This window comes from Parasteatoda tepidariorum, chromosome 4, assembly GCF_043381705.1.
Source record: "Parasteatoda tepidariorum isolate YZ-2023 chromosome 4, CAS_Ptep_4.0, whole genome shotgun sequence".
Classification (NCBI taxonomy): domain Eukaryota; kingdom Metazoa; phylum Arthropoda; class Arachnida; order Araneae; family Theridiidae; genus Parasteatoda; species Parasteatoda tepidariorum.
In genome coordinates, this window is record NC_092207.1 from 17,621,486 (window position 1) to 17,642,781 (window position 21,296).

Below are 21,296 nucleotides of genomic sequence, written 5' to 3' on the forward strand. Positions count from 1 at the left end.
AAAATAATCTTCACTCTTTTATTAAGAATGACAATGTATTTTCTAAAAAAAATTGGGAAAATTCGACATAATAGAAATCAAAGGAAGTGACACATCTTTTTATTTACTTGTTTCCATTGTTTTATTTCAGTATATATCTCTGTTTTTTTATACAAAGATAAGCAGAAATAATTTTCTTTAAGTATTGATAAGAATTTTTTATTTATTTATCTCATCTTACTTCTTTAAGGGCATTGAAAATATGTTTGATATTTTAACTTAAATTATCAAGTACACTAATTAATTATTATATAATAAGTGACCCGTTCAATCTATAAAGTTTGCATCTTCTAGTAGGACACATAATCATTAGGTCAAAAATTATTTAGGGTGTATTCAAATTTATTTTTCAAGCTAATTATCAAAAAATTATTTTTAAACGTTATTTCGCAGTTTATTTTTCAGACATGTTGTTTTCACGTGCACTTGGTTCTCGCGAACAATTATGGTTTGGTTTGTATGAACTCTCTTCATCAAACATTAAATTCAACCATTAGCTACATTGTTAGAAATTTTTTGGAAAAAATGATTAAATAACAATTTACTTAATTGTTATTTTACTATATTCCATTCCTTTCAACATATGAAGAGTTTCCAGTTTCCGGCACTCCCCAAGTTATGACCCTGGATTATTAGAACATGATATTCTCATTCTAGCATAGATGGCAGCACCATAAAGCTGCAATGTCCAGTTAAATTTCTTTTTACGGTTTTGAAACTATACCAATTGCAAATGGTTAAAAACCCATATAGTTTTGTATTCATGGCTTTATAACCATACTAGTTGTATACAGTTTCAAAATCGCAAAGATAAAAAATGTTCTTTACCGTAAACTTTAAGGTTAATCGGCTGAACATACTACTAACGGTTATTTTACCATAATTTTAGAATGAAAATTCTAACAGTGTATTTGACTATGTGCAGTCAAGTACTTACAAAAATATTAGGATTTAAGTGAGGACTAACAATTAGTTTTTGGGGTTCAATCGAGAATGTTTTTTTTTTCTCCATCAGGGTTATTGATAAAAGCTTTATGAGCAAATCAATGCAAAATTGAAAATGATTTAACTAATACATGTGAGGAAAAGCAAATTTATCTTTAGGACAATTCACAACTGATGTCCTTACTCTATGGAATGTTTTTGAAGTTTTTTCGCCAAGAATTAAAAAAAAAGTAAAAGTTTATGGTGTTTCAAACTCGAAGTAAAGCAATGATTTTAAACTACTTTTATTATTTATTAGGAACTATTTAGGCTTCAAAATGGACAAACATTTCAAATATTTAAAATATTGTGAAACTAGATCGCCAATTTGGCAAAACTATTTTACCTGGGGAAAAAATCAATGGATAATTCTTAACTTTTGCAATTTTTTAAGAATCCAGTCAATGCAGCGTTGCAGTAACTTTTTTACCGCAAATTTAGATCCCTTAGTGTTAATTTAACTTTTTGCGTTTTTCACCAAAACTCAAGAACTTTCAAGCAAATTCAAAAATTTTTTCACCCAATTGTAAAATTCTTACTCTTTCAAAAATAATTCCATGCAAAAAAATAACTTTTGATACTTATTTTATTTTATTTCACAATAATCGAAAGAATTGCAAGGCATAAAATTTTTTACATTATTTTAAAGATTGTAATTTTACATGGCGAAATGCAAAATGTGAATGAAGTCGGTCAAATAGTTCCTGGTAAAAAAAATTCTTTTTTATTTTTTGAATGTGACTTTAAAAATACGCCAAAAGAGAAATTAAGATTAAGGTGTCGAAACTTTGGAGTGCTCTTCTGACCAAATTATTGGGACCATATTTTCCAGATTGCTGCTATTCCGTTATGTTGATCAAAAATCCGATTCAGTAAAAAAAAAAAAAAAAAAAAAAAAAAAAAAAAAAAAAAAAAAAAAAAAAAAAANAAAAAAAAAAAAAAAAAAGTATGTTTATTTAAAGAAAGTGCGTTTTATGTGTCTGATTTCGTAACTTAAAATATCGCTAATTAACTAGCATATTTGAAATCCCCCCCTCAAACCATTAAGACTGAGTCCTCGAACTTGAAGATCCGATCATCAGAGCAAAAGTAATTCAGGGTGGTCCGGTCTTCTTCTTCCTTTTTTGCGCACTAAACAACCGGTTTAAATTTGCATCTTTATTCATGAAGTAAGTGCGTGTAAAAAGTCCGGTAAATGTACTACGATATATTTACCGGAAATAATTTTCATCTAAGTTTCGTGCAAATTAATTTAAAATGATGAGGAAGGCCCCTAAAACAGTAGAAAACAACTGTTGCGTTATCTTTTATGGAAATAAATTCAAGATGTCCTCCCACTCATCCTTTATCTAGGCGAGAAAAGTGATGTTTAAAAGGGATGAGAAGGAAGATGCTCTTTTAAAAGTAGCCGACAGGTTGGGAAGAAAAAGAAGGAAGGAAACGTCTTCAACGCCCCCCCCCCAATCTTTTTAGGGGTAAAAATGGAGAAAACTCGTTTACTTCTAAGAATAAGTTAAGTAAAGCAGCAGATTTTCGGAAAGCATTCCTTTAAAAATAAAAGTAGTGGATGACTTCTGAATAAAGTTTACATGGAGAATTTTTCTTTTTATAAAAATTCGTTTTTCTTTCTCACCGTAATTTTACATTATAAAGAGCAGCTTAAAATGTAAGGCTTAGTATTTAAACTGAATTTAAGAGCAACTCCCCCAGACTAGAATTTAAATACAATGCCTCGCTTCTACACGTTTATTTAAATTGAGTAAAATCCATCCAAATTTCTTTTTTATTTTTCAGTTAAGACCTATTAATGCAAATAATGGTTTGTAATTTGTTAAAGTTACACCTGATAATCTATCATTTGTCACATCTCATTATCTGATAATGATGATTTATGTAAAATAATATGTTTTGCAAACCGTGAAATAAATAAGAAAAAGCAACACTTTTAAAATTTTTTTTTAAAAAAAGTTAAAATTTTTTTCGCAATATGTTTATAAAAGATTCATTAAACTAAATACATTTAGCTAAAAGTAAACAAATGTAATTTTTTTTTTATTCCACTTAGTAATTTTGCAATATTAATTAAACTTTCGATGCTTCAAATTTAAAAAAAAACAACAACAGGCTACAAAAGATAATTAAGTTTGCAAGTAAGCTATGTAAACAATCCTTAACGTGTTTAAATAACGTATAATTTAAATAAAAAGTAAAAATTAATGTTTACAAATAATAATCTACAGGAATAATAAAAAAAGACATAATTTAAAGGAAAATAGAATGTAATACAAAACTCGTGAATAAAGATTAACCTCGTGAATAAAAATGTAAAACTTCGTGAATAAAGATTTTTCAAGCTACCGTAGAATCTCTCTACAATGGAATCGAGAGGCTCTAGTTTTTATTTATTTATTTTATAACCGTTGTTGAACAGCCGACTCAATTTTGGGTTTACTGCTCCTAATGTTCAATTCCGTAGCTCTGTAATTTTGAACCCAATCCAGAAGACAAGGGAACTCCTGGATCAAGTATTGGGAGAAATTTACCTTCTTAAAGAACTTTTTGATGGAACTAACCCACATTTGCGTTACCACGAAAACCTGCCACGGTTAGCCTAACGGCAAGGAGACTCAAACCCATGGTTCGTCTGCCACTGAGAATATTTTCCGTCAGCACTGTGGTTGATGCAAGTCGCATGCGGAATTCGTATCGATCAGTCATCGCTGGGATTCGAACCCGGTTCACCTCATTGGAAGGCGAATGTTCTATCCCCTGAGCCATCACGGCTCGAGAGGCTCTAGTTGAAAAATTTACTGCAGAGAAATTTTATTGTAATGAGGTTGAAGATTTTTGTAACTATTTAAAGAAACGTTACAAAATTTTGAGCCGGTGTGATAAGCTCGAAAGAGAAAATTTGGAACTTATCACATCAATTAAGTCAAAAATTATGACTTTATGACTCATCCATCAGTCAAAATTATGACTATTATGACACACTGATGAAGCCAATGACTTCTATTTAAAAATAAAGTAATGCAGATTATAAAAGAACGTTTTAGATTAGTCTTTTACCTTTATATAAAATCCTATTGTTATTCTTTTCGCTAGAATTAATATCCATAGTGGTTCCAGAGACAGAATTGTTACACAAAAATTCCAACTTCTTAATAATAATAATCAATAAATAAATTAATAAATAAGTAAAATCAATAAATAAATAACTAGAGAAAAGAAACCCAAATATTATATAAATCGCAAAGATTTTTTAAGTTGTGGAGAATTCCGTACAGAGAAACAACCACTTAGTTGTGTGTTCCACCAAGAATTTTTCAGCTTTTTTTAAAAGTTATATATTAAACGTTCTGATCAAAAATTCTAAAAAATATAAAAATAATCGCATTATAAGGGAACTTCGTAGTAGAGAGATTTTATTGCTTTAGATGTAGTGCGATATATATATTTATTCTTTATATCTTGAGTTCTACGATCTCCTTTAACATGGTTTTTCAGAGCTCTGTCGCCAAGAAAAATAAAATAAAAAGTTACAGTTTAGATGCATTACACGTGAGGCCAAATGATAATTTTAAACTATATATATAATCTTGCTGTGATGAATTATCTGGGCTTTAGAACGGAGGAATAACTTAATTATTTTAAAAATTATTAAACTTTTTCAAAAATCGCCAAATTTGGCGACATTTTTCCACTTAGAAGAAAGTTATAGAAATTTATTCTTAGTTTTCGCAAATTTTTATGACCCCAAATAATACAGCATTGGAGTAAGTTTTTAAATACTAAAAAATTAGACCACAAGCGTTTTTCATTTCCGAATCTGTGGCTTTTCGCCATCTTTACGTTTTGCGCTATTTTCAGAATAAACAAAGTTAGCGCTAGCTTTAGATAGGCTAAACGTGTCCTAACAGTCATGAATAACTGTTACAAACTCACAGCAGTTATGAAATTGGCAAAAAAGCCTAATTCCATAAGCAGACGAAGCCTTCGAAAAACAACTTTTAACCACGAGGATTATTTTTTACCATCATCGTTAGCTGCTCTGTTTTCAAGTCTTTTTACACAAAACTGAGTTAAGAAGGAACCGCCGCTTCATAATCTAAAATGTTAACTTTTTGGGATTCACCACATGCTGTCAAGATAACATTTGGATAAACTTCTCTTCTTCGAGAAAGAATGCTCTCGTTTTACCACATGGCTTCGACACGTATTTCAGGTTATCATCTTACTTATGAGTTAACTGCCAAAAGTAAGTAGCAGCACTACTTCGCTTTAATACCTAAAAACCACTTATGCTTCAAGGAGGGTTAAGTGTTTTTTCTCTCAATAACTACTTAAAATAAAGACATCAATGCCCGAAGGAAAAGAAAAGCTGTGTTAAAAGTTGTCTGTAAAGAAATTCAGCAGAATAAGCGCATTAAACACTGCTTTTTGCAAAAATTTTTCCTGGGTTTGGTCCTGTATTCGAACTTCTTTAAAACAAAATATGTGTGATATAGGAATTAAGGATATAACCATGGCATGGCTCTAAATAATAAAATTAATTAGGTGGCGAAGGAGCGTACTTGCACTTACCTGCCCCTAACTTTTCGCACATTTTCTAATTAGCCGAAAGGTATATGCTGATTATAATAAGCCTAAAAATTACAAATGTAAACAGAAAATATTGAGGACATTTGCATTTAGCCTGGCTCTTTAAAAAATTACGACGGCATTTGCAACAACCGGATTTCCCAACTTGTAATGTCCATTTGATTAGGCAGATTGAGTAATTTTTATGCACTTTCAAACTATCTTAAAGATATATTGGCTGATTCTAATGAGCCTAAAACTAATTAAGCTAAGTGATAAATACTAGGGACATTAGCAATTAGCCTGCCGCCTGCAAAATGATGGTGACATTTGCACAAAGTGCTAGATTTTCCAATTTTTAGCTATCCTTTACTTAGGTTGATAGAATAATGTTTTGCAAATTATTTTTAATTAGCCTAAATAGATATGTGCTGATTATAATAAGCCTAAAGTACCAAGTTAGGTAGAACTTGGGAACTTGGGAACATCACTGGGAACATTTTCAATTAACTAGGTGCTTTGCAAAATGATGTCGGCATTTGCAAAGAGCCAGATCAAAGAGCCTTTGTCATCTCATATCTCACCTCTTTGTAGTGTGTGGTCAAAAACACTTTCTCCACCTTCAATTGTACAGTTCCACCTATCGTGCCTGAATTGATTCTGGCACTCGTGAATACCTCTTTTGGCACCACTACTAACCGCTTTGATGACAGCGGGGTGTGCCTGGCACACTTTTTGTTGCTGCATCACAAGACCTGGCACTGATGAGCACATTGAGGATTGTTCGCTGGCCATTTCTGGTGGGGTGACAGAGTGGTGTGGTCCAACCATACCTAAATACCTACAAAAAATAGAAGAAAAAAAAGTTGTTTTAAAATTTTGGTTTTCAGATTGTAAGATTCATAAAAGAAAGTAAATCAAGAAATTTTCAAGAAATCATCAAGGCATTTTTTCATTAAGAAATAAAGTACTGTGAACCAGGACAACATTGTTAGGCTTCCAAAATAAAATTTTATTCATTATTATAAATTTCTTGACGAAACAATAGATAAGAAATTTGTCATTACAATTTCATTTAGGAATTTGTCAAAATAGGAAGTATTATATTTTGAAAACTCAGTAAAAGTTTAAGGTAATGTAAAAACAAGCAAACAGAAAAAATACCTAATATTAGTTAATTTAACAAATAATATATGTCATTAAAAAGATAATGACAAAAAACTTAATTATGCACATTAGGAGATTAAAAAAAAAGTTTTCTTAAGATCTAACACTAGACGAGAAAATAGCCTCCCCAATTCTAAACGAAACTCGCCATTTTGACGAAAACTACATTTTAAAAACTCAGCAAAGTCAGTACAGTTTTTGGCAATACAAAATTGTTGAAACACATAATTTCTTTTTATCATATTTGGTTAACAGAGAATTATAAAAACTGGAATTAATAATACATATCTGAGGACAATAAATATGCAGCAACAGAACAAATTATAACGAGCAAAAATGAAAGTAACAAATTAAAATAAATTGCGAAAATAAAACTTCCCCAAATAAATAGTTATAACTCACAATTAAAGAAACATTCAAAATTGGTAAGGATATTTTTTTAAAGAATATCCTTCCAGGAACTGAAGAAGGCCCCACAAACCAATCAACAATTTTGAACAGACACATATTACCTTTCGTGTAATTTAATAGAGTTGAACTATTTAAACAACTTCATGTTAAGTGATCTAAGAGAACTAATACATTGGTTTGCTTTCTAATTTAGAAATAAATGAACTTAAATTTCATAGTTAACAGTTTTTTTTTAAAGATCAAAGTGAAATACATGCGAAGATACAGAAAAAAACAGTCTTTTTCTGTAGCAAAACAATTTGTATCTTCACATTTTTTTTAAAATTTAGAAAATTATAAACAGAAAAGTGCGAGTTGATTCGGAATATTTGAACGCAGTTTAGAGGAAATGTTTCATAGCTTTCGATTTATTTTTTCATATTTGTAGCCGATGCTCATATTAATGAAAATGATTCTTAACATTCTCTTCCACTAATATTCATAATTATAAACTAATCTTCACTTCACAATAAATTTCTTTTACGAATAATTTCAATTATAAACTAAGGCTCGAATGTATAAAAAAAAAACTACCTAACATGTTCTTCCACTAATCTCTTTAACGATAAACTAATGCTCAAATTTACTAACTTGCTTCTGAAAATGTATCATTAGTATCTTCAATTAACTTAAACTAATGCTCTATATTAAAAGAACGATGTTTAAAATGTTCTTCCACTGATCATGAAATTAACTCAATTAACCATCTATCTTCTTCCTTCTCTATTCAATTAAAATTAATGCTCAGAAAAGGTTCTTCCACTATTCTCTTCAATTATAAATTACTGCTCGATTATAGCTTAATATGTTCTTTTAATATATTTCGTCATAAACTAATGCTCACATTTACAGTAACTAACCAAGGCTCCAATTTACAGCAACTAACAGGCTCCAATTTATAGAAATGATACTTCTTCCACTAATCTCTTTAACGATAAACTAATGGTCAAATTTACAAAACTTTCTCTTTAAAATGTTCTTCCACTAATCTGTTCAATTATAAATTACTGCTCGATTAGCTTAATATGTTCTTTTAGTATATTTCGTCCTAAACTAATGCTCACATTCACAGTAACTAACCAAGGCTCCAATTTACAGTAACTAACAGGCTCCAATTTATAAAAATGATACTTAACATGTTCTTCCACTAATCTCTTTAACGATAAACTAATGCTCAAATTTACAAACTTGCTTCTAAAAATATATCACTAGTATCTTCAATTAACTTAAACTAATGCTCAATTTTAAAAGAAATCTGCTTAAAATGTTCTTCCACTAATCATAAAATTAACTCAATTAACCATCTATCTTATTCCTTCACTATTCAATTAAAATTAATGCTCAGAAAAGGTTCTTCTACTATTCTTTTCAATTATAAATTACTGCTCGAATCGCCATAAACTAATGCTCACATTTACAGTAACTAACCAAGGCACCAATTTACAGTAACTAACAGGCTCCAATTTATAAAAATGATACTTAACATGTTCTTCCACTAATCTCTTTAACGATAAACTAATGGTCAAATTTTCAAAACTTTCTCCTTAAAATGTTCTTCCACTAATCTCTTTCACGATAAACTAGTCAAATTTACAAAACTGTCTGCTTAAAATGTTCTTCCACTAATCTCTTTCACGATAAACTAGTCAAATTTACAAAACTTTTTCCTTAAAATGTTCTTCCACTAATCTCTTTCACGATAAGCTAGTCAAATTTACAAAACTTTCTCCGTAAAATGTTCTTCCCCTAATCTCTTTCACGATAAACTAGTCAAATTTACAAAACTTTTTCCTTAAAATGTTCTTCCACTAATCTCTTTCACGATAAGCTAGTCAAATTTACAAAACTTTCTCCGTAAAATGTTCTTCCACTAATCTCTTTCACGATAAGCTACTCAAATTTACAAAACTTTCTCCGTAAAATGTTCTTCCCCTAATCTCTTTCACGATAAACTAGTCAAATTTACAAAACTTTCTCCTTAAAATGTTCTTCCACTAATCTCTTTCACGATAAACTAATGGTCAAATTTACAAAACTTTCTCCTTAAAATGTTCTTCCACTAATCTTTTCAATTATAAATTACAGCTCAATTTAAAAAAAAAAAAATGCAGCTTGACACGTTTTTTTTTTTATATATCTTCCGTCATAGACTAATGCCCAAATTTTCAGTAATTAATTCCATGAATACCACGACGTGGAATTCTCAGACGATGTACTCATAGAAGCAACAAAACTGCTTCTCCTTCCTCAACAAAGCTGAGAGAAATAGCTCTAAAACATGTTATTTGACATTCGGAGTTATTGAACCGGTCATCCATCATATATTTGGACTCTCGAAGACAGGCGCCAGAAGATCTCTTTCACCAAAACTCTTCCATCTTCACAGATAGCTGCAAGAACCACAAACTTATAATTTACACACTACGGAGTGAATAACGACGGAATTAATTACTTAACGTAACACCTCTTCTAACCCCCCTTAAACCGTCTATCCCCCCCCAAACTTCATCATGGGAATAATGATGATGTAGTTCAATCCATCACAACCGGATCGGCAGCTCGCAATTGTCACAGGAACTGAGAGAACTTATATGCTTCTAATGTGCAATTATTCTTTTTTTCTTTCTTTCTAAGAGGTGATTTTTTTTTATATTTGTTTTAGGCATACCCTCACTTGTTACAAATGCAAATATTTTGATCACTATAATTCCCTCAACGCAAAGTAATGGAATTTTTTTTAAAAAATAAATCCGAACATTAAACCTAAAGAGAGTTTTTATTTATGTGATTTTTTTTTTAATTCGATGAAATACTATTTATTTCATAATGAATAAATATTGAAATACTTGATGGGTTTTGTTTTGTTTTAAGATTCACGTGATTTAAGATTACATGGTATAAATTGTTTTTACCAATTCAGTTCCTCAGAGAGGTACAGCAGATTGATAAAATAAAATAAAAACTTTAAAAATTACATAATAACCGAAAATCCTCTCGATTTAATGTTATTATTTTCTTCGTTTTAATGATCCGTTTGCTTGTAGAAAGGCGTCAAAATTACGATCTATGATAAAATGGTTCACACAATTTTAGAAATAAATGTAACTTATATTAGCATAAGACATATACATAGTTCCAATTGAAATATTAGTGATTTAACGGAAGAAGTAAAGATCGAAATTTCAATGAAGGATAAATCCTATCGAGCAATAAATATGGTGACAAGTTCAGCTACAATCGACTGGGAAACGATTGAAACTTGCTTTGTCATCGGGCACAAAAATTTTGAAAATCTTCTGAGGTCGTCGAAGTTTAAATTATATTGGCAATCGAAGAATGATTGAAACTTCGATTGATGAAAAATTCTATTTAGCGATAAGATGGCGATAAATTCTGCAATTATCGGTTCGGAAACGATTGAAACTTACATTATTATTGGGCTTTAAATCTTCAAAAATCCTTAATGCAAACTTAAATGTACAATTCGCGAAAAAGTACCCCCCTGAATGACTTTTAATTTAATGATTGGATCTTCACAAAAACTCCATCTTAATGGTTTGAAGGGCGTTTTGTTAGCCTTATATTTTGTGAGCCAGAAATCCGAATCCGTCGTAAAGTATATTTATTCAGAGAAATACGTTTTTGTGTCTGCTTTCGTGACTTAAAATATCGTCTGCACTTATTTATTAGCATATTTGAGGTCACCCTCTCAAACCACTGAGATTGAGTTCCAGAACGCATCGATCCAATCATTAGATCAAAAATTATTCAGGGTGGTCCGTTTTACTTTTTGTACTTTCAACGCGAGACTGAAGTACGTCAAATCGAAAAATAAATAAATAAAAAGGACAGTTATTAGTCCATTTGTCTTTTTTATAATTAGTCTTTTATCATATGTCCCATTATTATAGTTCTTAACGATACGATAAATTTGACGACGACATGACGATAAGTTCTTCTTAAAACGGTCCGTAATCGATTGAATGTTGTATAATCATCGGGCACGAAAACTTTAAAAATCCCAAATGCAAAGCAAATACACGTTAAGCGAGAGAGAATGATGTACATGAACTAGAATAAGTAAAAAAAAGACAGTTATTTGACCATTTATCATAGTTCTTAGAGGGTGTGAAGATTCAAGCAGAGAAAATTTGTAGATTGATTCACATCCGTCAAATCAAAAATCAAGAACACTTCCAATTGAGGTTGTGGGGAAACGCGTGAAAAAGACACATGCCAAAATTATCATCAATCATCTAAGGCTTGATGCTCTTCATTTGGAACTTCTGATGCGCCTATCAATCATAGAATATCACAGAATCCCCATGCTGCACCACAAATCTTTGGAGAAAAGTTTTTTTTCTTCTACCACTTAAACATCGTGTGCTTTATAAGATTTATGAAAAACATTTCACGAGAACATTATAATTATAGCATCAATAAATACATATTATTACTGAAATATTCTCAGAAAACAATTTCTCAGAATTGAGTAAAGTATCGATTAAAATAATCATAATTGATATAAAACAGTTTGTTTATATGAACTGTTCGCTTTTAACTTTTCGTTTCTGCCCAACTCTAGACTAAGATTCTAGACTCGAGAAAAGAACTTTAATCGGTTTCATGACAACATACGAATTAGTGTTTTGCATAAAATAGTGTTTTGTGTAATACTTGCCTCTGCACGCTACGCTAGCCAACCCCCAGAACTGCTTTTCCAGTTCTGTTCGGTTTGGATAATTGTGTAGTTTAGCATGTGTATAGTCTTTTTAAAACGAAAGCTTTAAAATATCCTACATTTACATCCAATGAAACCATAAATGTATAAATGTTTCAATTACATAACAATTTTATGTATATATCTAAGGGAATATAAATATTAAACCACAATTAATATAAAATTACACTGCCTACTGTTTTCTAACGTTCATTAATTTTAATTTTTTGAATGAAATTGGGGCATTACGAAAGCATCTTTTTTTGGCAATTTTAGACTCCTCTGCCCCTTGCGAGCAAAAATAATCAAATCCCCTACCCCCATATAGATGTAAGATGCCTCCTTGGTATTTGCTCTAATTTTAACTTTTATTGTAGAAGAGGTGCTTATGCAACTTAGCATTAAACAAAGTTTAAGTTTTAATTCATGTTATAAAACTTAGAGCAGAATATTCTTAAAGAATCTTATGTGTTTTCTTTCTTTCTCTTTTGTTCTACGAATTCAACTTCTACCCCACAGTTAAAAATTCTTCCAAGCGTAAATTTTCATTTAAATTTCTAATTTTGCTTCAGAAAATTTTGAAAATAAGGTGATTTTAGTGTCTTAACCTTTATTTTATTTCATAACGGTCGTTGGTCCTTGCAATTTTGAAGCCAATTCAGAAGGCAAAGGACCTCCTGGATCAAGTATTGAGAGAAATTTGCCTTGGTGGAGGACGTTTTGATGGAACTAACCCGACTTTGCGTTATATGGGGTGGAAAATTACGAAAATCTCCCACAGTAAGCCCGACGACAAGGGGACTCTAGCATCTATTTTACATCAGCAGTGGTCGGTGTGAGCTGGGTGCGTAATTGTATCGACCAAACATCGCTGGGATCGCCAGTTTACTTCACTGGAAAGCAAGCGTGATTTCTGATTCTCTCCTCTTGTCAGCGAAAGTAAGCAAATCACAACCCCTGGTAAGATGCTTACGTAATTTTTGAACTGCCCCTTTTTTCCTATTTCATTAAAATCGAAATTAAACGAATCTTGCTTTGCCCTAACTTTATTATTTAATTAAAGAAAAAAGAAATTAAAAGGCAGGTTTTATTTCGCAGGTATTACGAGAAAACGTGGGAAATTTTAGATTAGAAAAGTTTTTTTTTTTCAAATTTTCCGAGAAGAATTTTTTTATTGTGAAGAGGCACTGAGCTGTAATTACTCATTTTCAATTAGTGGCGATTACTCTCCATGAAATTTAGCCGAAATTCGGCAGCTTAGGTCAGCGCTCGACGCAGACACAAGGAAACATAAATCACGGAAACAAAAGGAAAAAGAAGAAGTAATGGAAAATAATTAGGCTTAAAGACCTCTCGTGCCCACCACTGAATGAATGCCGGTTATTTATTCTTTTAAAAGAAAACTCTTTTACATTGTGCACAAAAGCACACCTTCTTTCACGAATTCCCGTTTCGGCGGAGGAACAGGCCCCACCAGCTGAAATCTTCCAGCTAATTGTAGATCGGCATTGTTTTTAAATCTTCTGGAAGACAAAAAAAAGAAGACGGAATTTTTCGTTTTGTTCTTTTCAGCTTTTTCGGCGTGATGCAGAGCCATTTCTCAAAACGCTAATTCCTATTGTTTATTGAAATGAGATCGTACAGACGGACAGATATCCGATCAGAGGTCAAATAGAGTTCCTTTGCCTCGAAAAGATAAAAAAAATATATTAAAGGCGATTTCCAGATTCAGACTCTGAATTATTATTTTCGAAAGATGACTTAAGAATTTCATGCCTGATCCCGTTGTTCAGAGTGTGACCTTCTTTTCTTGACTGATGATGACGACACAAATTCTTAAAAAAAAAATTACAAACTGCTTCAGGTACGGTGACAGTGAAAAATAACGGAGTTGCGTGAGAAATCAGATTGTAGTATATTATCCGCTAAATCCTCTTAGAATGGAAAATAATTCTATAAACACAAAAATACCACATCGAGATTAGTAGAGAGATGTAATTTTTCAAAATATAAATCCGTTGTAATAGCACCTTATGATACGATATCTTTGAACTAGCTTCCTTTATTCACTACTGTGTTAAGAAAAGAGATGGGTTACAACTGTGAATTTTTTTATTGCATATTACAGTTACGATATTTCTAAGTCCCACAGTGGACTGATCGCAAAGACACGGTTCCCAGTAGGCCACCGAAATCAAGCATCACTGGCTGTGGTCAGTGAGCGCTTTGATCAACCTGCGTAGGGACCGTGGGTGAGCGATATCGGTCCTCGTTAGACTGTTCTACAGTAAAGGGCTCAACTTCGAGCACGTGGTCGAACTACCAAAGCAGGAGAGCCATTCCCTCTGCAGAGGATCAAAATTGCGATGGTATGTCCTCGGATCATCCTCAAAAATGTTTCCCAGACCGTCGCTAATAACCCATTGTGCAGCTTTAGAGCGAAGTAAATAAAGTACATACCTACTGATATTTCTAATAAATATCTGTTACAAAATAACAGATATTGACCGTGGATAGTTGGAATACTTCGTAATAGGAGGGACAACTGTGACAGATAAATTTATAGTTGCAATTTAAAAGGAGAAACTCATCCACTCTCTGTATTTCTGATTGTATTAAACGCAAGACCTCTTTTTAGAAAGGATCAAAACAAAAATAAATCTAAATAATTATTTAGTAACTAGGTGCTTATTTCTATAAAAATACAAAATTATTTTAAATAAATACAGAATGTATAACTAATTATTCAACACTATTTAAATTAATATTTAAGTCAGGTCGACAAAATTAATCTAAATAACTACTTAAGGTATAGCTGGCTAATTTTCTAGCAAAACTTGAATTAACACTTAAGACAACCTAAAGGAATGAATAATAACTATAGTGTTGTCGATAGATAGGAAAATAAATACCGGAGTTTATAACGTATATAAGAAATATATATATTATTTATATTTCTTATATTATATTATTATAATCTCATATATATATATATATATATATAGAAAGAAGNTATATATGTGTATATATATATATATATATATGTTTAGAGGTTTGAGGGACCGACGGTAAATTACAAACGGAAAATAGTGGTTTGAACACCCTGTGCCAAAAAATGTAGGAATAAATTTGAAACTTGTAACTATTGTTTCGCTTATTGTATGAGGTAATTGAGGTGCACAAAATTTAGTAAGCAAAAGTACACCCATTTCTGTACTTATATTTGTGCTTTATTTACGTTTTTTTTTTTTTTTTTTTTTTTTTTTTTTTTTTTTTTTTTTTTTTTTTTTTTTTTTTTTTTNCTACACAATGGGCTATTGGCGACGGTCTGGGAAACATACCTGAGGATGATCCGAAGACATGTCATCACAATTTTGCTTCTCTGCAGGGAGGATGGCACCCCCGCTTCGGTAGCCTGCACGCGAAGTCGAGCACTTTACGGTAGAACAGTTTAACGAGGACCAATACCGCCCACCCTCGGTCCCTACGCAAGACTAATCCAAGTACTCACTCTCCCGCACACTGACCGCAGCCAGTGATGCTTGACTTCGGTGATCTGCTGGGAACCGTGTCTTAACCATCAGTCCACTGCGAGACTTACATATCGCTAAGTCTACCCAATCCTTTTAGGATAAATGCACCATTTTATTTTTAATAATTCCATTACAGCTCTGTAGAATACACCATTTATAAATAAATCATTCGGGAGAAAATAAAAAATATAAATTATTCGGTTATTCAAGAATAAAAATGACCGACTTGATCGAACAATTTAATATTCGTAACTGAAACAAATATTGGAAAAGAGGCCTGAATAAGGAAATACCGAGTATTACCCTCTTTTTTTTTTNAAAGGAAAAAAAAAAAAAAAAAACGAAACGATATCAATTGTAACAAGGAAATCTCTATTTCGAAATTTTCAGAAGTCATCTATATCATTCATACGTTGTTATGAAAATTCAATTGCTTTGATTCTAGAACAGTAAAATAGCATACGTTTTTTGCTATGCTTATGATTGAGAATCGATATTTTTAGCTACGAATCGATATTTCTTCAGGCGGACAAAATTCGGCAATTTGTATACAAAATAAGTTCTTTTTATTTCTTTTATAAAGGTTTATGACGCTTACTTTGCTTTTTTCCCCGTATTTTAAACTTAAGAAACGATATTGTTGAAGAATGAAAAGAATATCTAATTAAAATACCGGAGATGGCAATTTTCTCCGCATTATGGGAAATCCAGGAAGCCATTAAAAAATTAATAAAATTTTTAGGTTCGGTTTGTTTGTTACCGCCTCACAAGAACTACACTTAAAGGGCTTTCATGATGTAAATAGTTACAAAATCGTATCTTTCATGTAAATAACATTTTTATTTTCAAAGATCCAATACAAAATATTGAATTGCTTGCGTCATTAGCTTATTTTTTCAATAAAACTTTTTTTTTGCTATAACTTTGAAAATATTCAATAAAACGTTTTAAAAAAATTGAGAAATTTAAAATTAATTACGAAATTATTGCTTTTATATTTAAAAAAAATTGTTTAAAGTTGCGCATGACGTGAGCAATTATAGTAGTTCTTTTATACTGCGCATGCGCGGAAAAAAAATTTTTTTGCTTATAATTTTGTAGTAAATCGTATTTGGCAACTAATGAAAACAGTCCGAGTTGAATATCTTAAAAATTTAAAAAGTTTTAAACAATTTTCAACGTAATTCTTCTACTTTTTAATAGAAACTCAAAATGATAAGAGGTTTTTTACAAATAATATTTTGTATCATGACACAAAATTAAATAATAAATGATAATTCCTTACAATTTCTTTCATAAACCGAAATATGATTCTATTAGGAAAGAAAGCAGGAGGAACAAAAAATACTTCTATTCAGGGATTATCCCTAACAATGCTAGTGACATTTTTAATAAATCTTGTTTAATAGTATAAAATGAAATTTTTTCCAAACCCCTTAGCATTTTGAGTTTTTTTTAAAAAAAAGTACGAAAACTACTTAGAAAATTGCTTGAAAAATCTTAAATTTTTAAGATATGCAAATCAGATTTTTTATTAATTGACATTTAAAATATGAGGGTAGCTGCAATTTTGAAAATATACTCCAATACATTAGACAACGAACATTTCATATTTGCGTATTTTGCTACAACAACAAAACTTTTTAAGCAAAATTGAAAAATTATAAAATTCATTTATTCAAGGATAACTGCATGTAAAATTAATTTTAAATAATTGTTTATTATATTTTATTAAATTATTTAATAAAAGTTGAAAAATTTTGAATTGTAGGGTATAAAAATTTTTTACCATTTTAAAGTATGCAATTTTAAATGACAAAGTACTAAATTCGAATGAAATCGGCTGAATAGTTTTCGAGAAATGGACTTTTTAAATATATGACTTTTTGGAAATGAATAACTCTTAAGCTTCTAGAACAAAATCCTTCCATTAGACCAAAAGATATTTAGGATTGTTCACCTTTTTATTTTGCTCATTGCATGCTGAACTAGATTCAAATTAATATTATTAAAAAAAGTGTATGGATGAAATAAGTGTTCAATATACTTCTAACTGCTTTAAGTAATAAATTAACGAATTTTATTTGACAATCATATATTTTTTTCTAATTTTACTCCAGTTTTTGAAATAAAATATTAAATATGCANGATTTGTTTGTTACTGTCTCACAAGAACTACACTTAATGGGCTATTGTTATGTAAATAGTTACAAAATCAAAGCTTTCATGTAAATAACATGCAATTTTCTAAGATCCGTTACAAAATATTTAATTGCTTGCGTCATTAGCTTATTTTTTCAATAAAACTTTTTTCTGCTATAACTTCAAAAATATTCAATAAAATGTTTTAAAAAAATTGAGAGATTTAAAATTAATTACAAAATTATTGATTTAATATTTTACAAAAAATTGTTTAAAATTGCGCATGACGTGAGCAATTAAAGTAGTTCTTTTATAGTGCGCATGTGCGGAATTTTTTTTTTTTTTTTTGCTTATAATTTTGTAGTGAATCGCAGTTGGCAACCAATGAAAACTATCAGATTTGAATATCTTAAAAATTGAAAAAGTTTTAAGCAATTTTCAACGTAATTTTTCTACTTTTTAATAGAAACTCAAAACGATAAGGGGTTTTTCACAAATAATATTTTGCATCATAAGACAAAATTAAATAATAAATGATAATTCCTTACAATTTCTTTTATACACCGAAATATGATTGTATTAGGAAAGAAAGCAGGAGGAACAAAAAATACTTCTATTCAGGGATTATCCCTAACAATGCTAGTGACATTTTTAATAAATCTTGTTTAATAGTATAAAATGAAATTTTTTCCAAACCCCTTAGCATTTTGAGTTTTTTTTAAAAAAAAGTACGAAAACTACTTAGAAAATTGCTTGAAAAATCTTAAATTTTTAAGATATGCAAATCAGATTTTTTATTAATTGACATTTAAAATATGAGGGTAGCTGCAATTTTGAAAATATACTCCAATACATTAGACAACGAACATTTCATATTTGCGTATTTTGCTACAACAACAAAACTTTTTAAGCAAAATTGAAAAATTATAAAATTCATTTATTCAAGGATAACTGCATGTAAAATTAATTTTAAATAATTGTTTATTATATTTTATTAAATTATTTAATAAAAGTTGAAAAAATTTTAAATTGTTGGGTATACAAATTTTTTACCATTTTAAAATATGCAATTTTGAATGACAAAATTCTAAATTCGAATGAAATCGGCTGAATAGTTTTGGAGAAATCAACTTTTTAAATATATGACTTTTTAGAAATGAATAACTATTAAGATTGGGTCGTCCTAGTGCAAAATCCTTCCATTAGACAAAAAGGTATTTAGGATTGTTCACCTTTTTATTTTGCTCACGGCATGCTAAACTAGATTCGAATCAATATTATTGAAAAAAGTGTATGGATGAAATAAGTGTTCAATATACTTCTAACTGCTTTTAAGTAATAAATTAACGAATTTTATTTGACAATCATATATTTTTTTCTAATTTTACTCCAGTTTTTGAAATAAAATATTAAATATGCATTTACATGTTAATAAATAAGCTCGTTATATTTTATTTCTGAACAATAGATAGTTGTTTATTTTAAAAAAATTTTGCAAAAGGAAAAACATTTCAAAAATATAATATTATGTATGAAAAGCAGTTATAATTTTTTTTTCAACTTTAATCAAACATTATCTGGTTAAAATACATTCTAATTCTTTTTTTAAATTTTATATTAGAAAAACAATTGAAAAAAAAAATTTGTCTTATAATTTTTTGACAACATACATAATTTTAAATTTAAAAAATAAATTTTTTAAAGGGAATGCTTGTTTTTTAAAGTAAATATTACATACTTTTAAAAAAATATTAGGAAGGGTTAAGAAAATTAAATTGGTTCTTTTAGGAAAAAAAAGAGGAAATAAATAGGACGACAATCTCTAAAAGTAGTATTTTATTCGTTTTCAATCCAAGTCCACTTTTGATTTCAATTTTTCAAAAAGTATAAACACGGACCAAAGTCCGATTTATTTGACAGTTTACTCACAAAACAAGAATTTCTTCGATTTCGAACGAATCCCATTTTTCGCTCTTTCTTTTCCCAAAGTCGTTGTTATTTTCTCGATGGAAAAAAAAAAAAAAAAAAAACTNAAAAAAAAAAAAAAACTCTAATTCTTTCAATTTTGAGAAATCGAACGAAAGAAGGAATCAATTGCCGCCAAAAACGCGATAGGGTAGATGCCATTAATCTTCGGCATTCCGCGACCGTTTATGTCGAATAGATATGATGCCGAAATCTGGGGATTATAGCTTTTTATTTTTTTATCTTCTTTCCCGTTTTTCGTTCACTCTTCTTTTTATCCCTTCTTCCTTTTTTTTCTTTGCCCTTGACTTTTAAACTTCAGTTTTCGATTCGGGCGTAAAAGTGTCTTAAATTTTTCTTTACCCAATCTAGTAATTTACCTTAAGAGGTAAAATGAGATATCGCCGTTTTCTTTTTTTTCATTTGCCATTTTACGTCATTTTTTTCGCCAATTTTCTCACTCGTTATTCTTTTATTCCTCAACAAGAAAGAAAAGGGAAATCTTTCGCTTCTTTGACCAGCTGTTGAATCTTCTTTCCATATAAGAATGCGTGAAAGAGGGAAGAATACGAACGATAACTGAAGTTAAATTTAATTTTTTTTTCGAACGAGTTTTTATGTTAGGATATGATAGAGTAGATAGATTGCTTTAGTCAATTAAGGCCATCACTTCATGAGGAAAAATAATATTAAGTATTTTCTTAAAATTCATTTTATTTATTAATTATTTTATTTTTCTCATTTTTTCGATTTATTATTATTTTTATTTATTTTTTTTCATTTTTTCTATTTATTATTATTTTTATTTATAGTTTTCATTTTTTCTATTTATTATTATTTTTATTTATTTTTTTCATTTTTCTATTTATTATTATTATTTATTTTTTTCATTTTTTCTATTTATTATTATTTTTATTTATTTTTTTCACTTTTTTTCTATTTATTATTATTTTTATTTATTTTTTTCATTTTTTCTATTTATTATTATTTTTTATTTCTTTCTTTCATTTTTTTCTATTTATTATTATTTTTATTCATTTTTTCTATTTATAATTATTTTAATTAATTTTTTTCATTTTTCTATTTATAATTATTTTTATTTATTTTATTCTTTTTTTCTATTTATTATTATTTTTATTTATTTTATTCTTTTTTTCTACTTATTATTATTTTTATTTATTTTTTATAACCGGTGTTGAACTACAAACCCAATTCTGAGTTTACGACTATTAAAATTATATTCCGTAGCTTCTTTAACTTTGAATCCAATCCTGAAGACAAAGAATCTCCGGATCGAGCCGTGATGGCTCAGGGGATAGAGCGTTCGCCTTCCAATGAGGTGAACGGTGTTCGAATCCCCGCGATGGCTGATCGATACGAATCCGCATCCGGCTTGCACCGACCACAGTGCTGACGTGAAATATCACAAGTGGTAGACGGATCATGGGTTAGAGTCAGGCTAACCGTGGGAGGTTCTCGTAGTCTTCCTCTTCATGTAATGCAAATGCTGGTTAGTTCCATCAAAAATCCTCCACGAAGGCAAAGTTCTCCCTATACTTGATATAATTGATCTAAGAGTTCCCTTGTCTTCTGGATTGGGTTCAAAATTTCAAGGCTACGGAGTTGAACCTTAGTAGTCGTAAACCCAAAAATTGGGTCAGCTGTTCAACGACGGTTACAANAATAAAAAAAAAAAAAAAAAAAAAGAAAGAAAG

At 29.8% G+C, this 21,296-nt stretch overlaps 1 protein-coding gene across 1 annotated transcript in view; it reads right to left on the reverse strand.

Moving 5' to 3' along the window:
* LOC107457243 (protein Wnt-16-like) overlaps positions 1-21,296 on the reverse strand; it is a 127,657-nt gene that overhangs the window by 36,700 nt on the left and 69,661 nt on the right. The window contains 1 exon segment of the mRNA NM_001323840.2: positions 6,189-6,445. Coding sequence (NP_001310769.1) covers positions 6,189-6,445 — 257 coding nt within the window.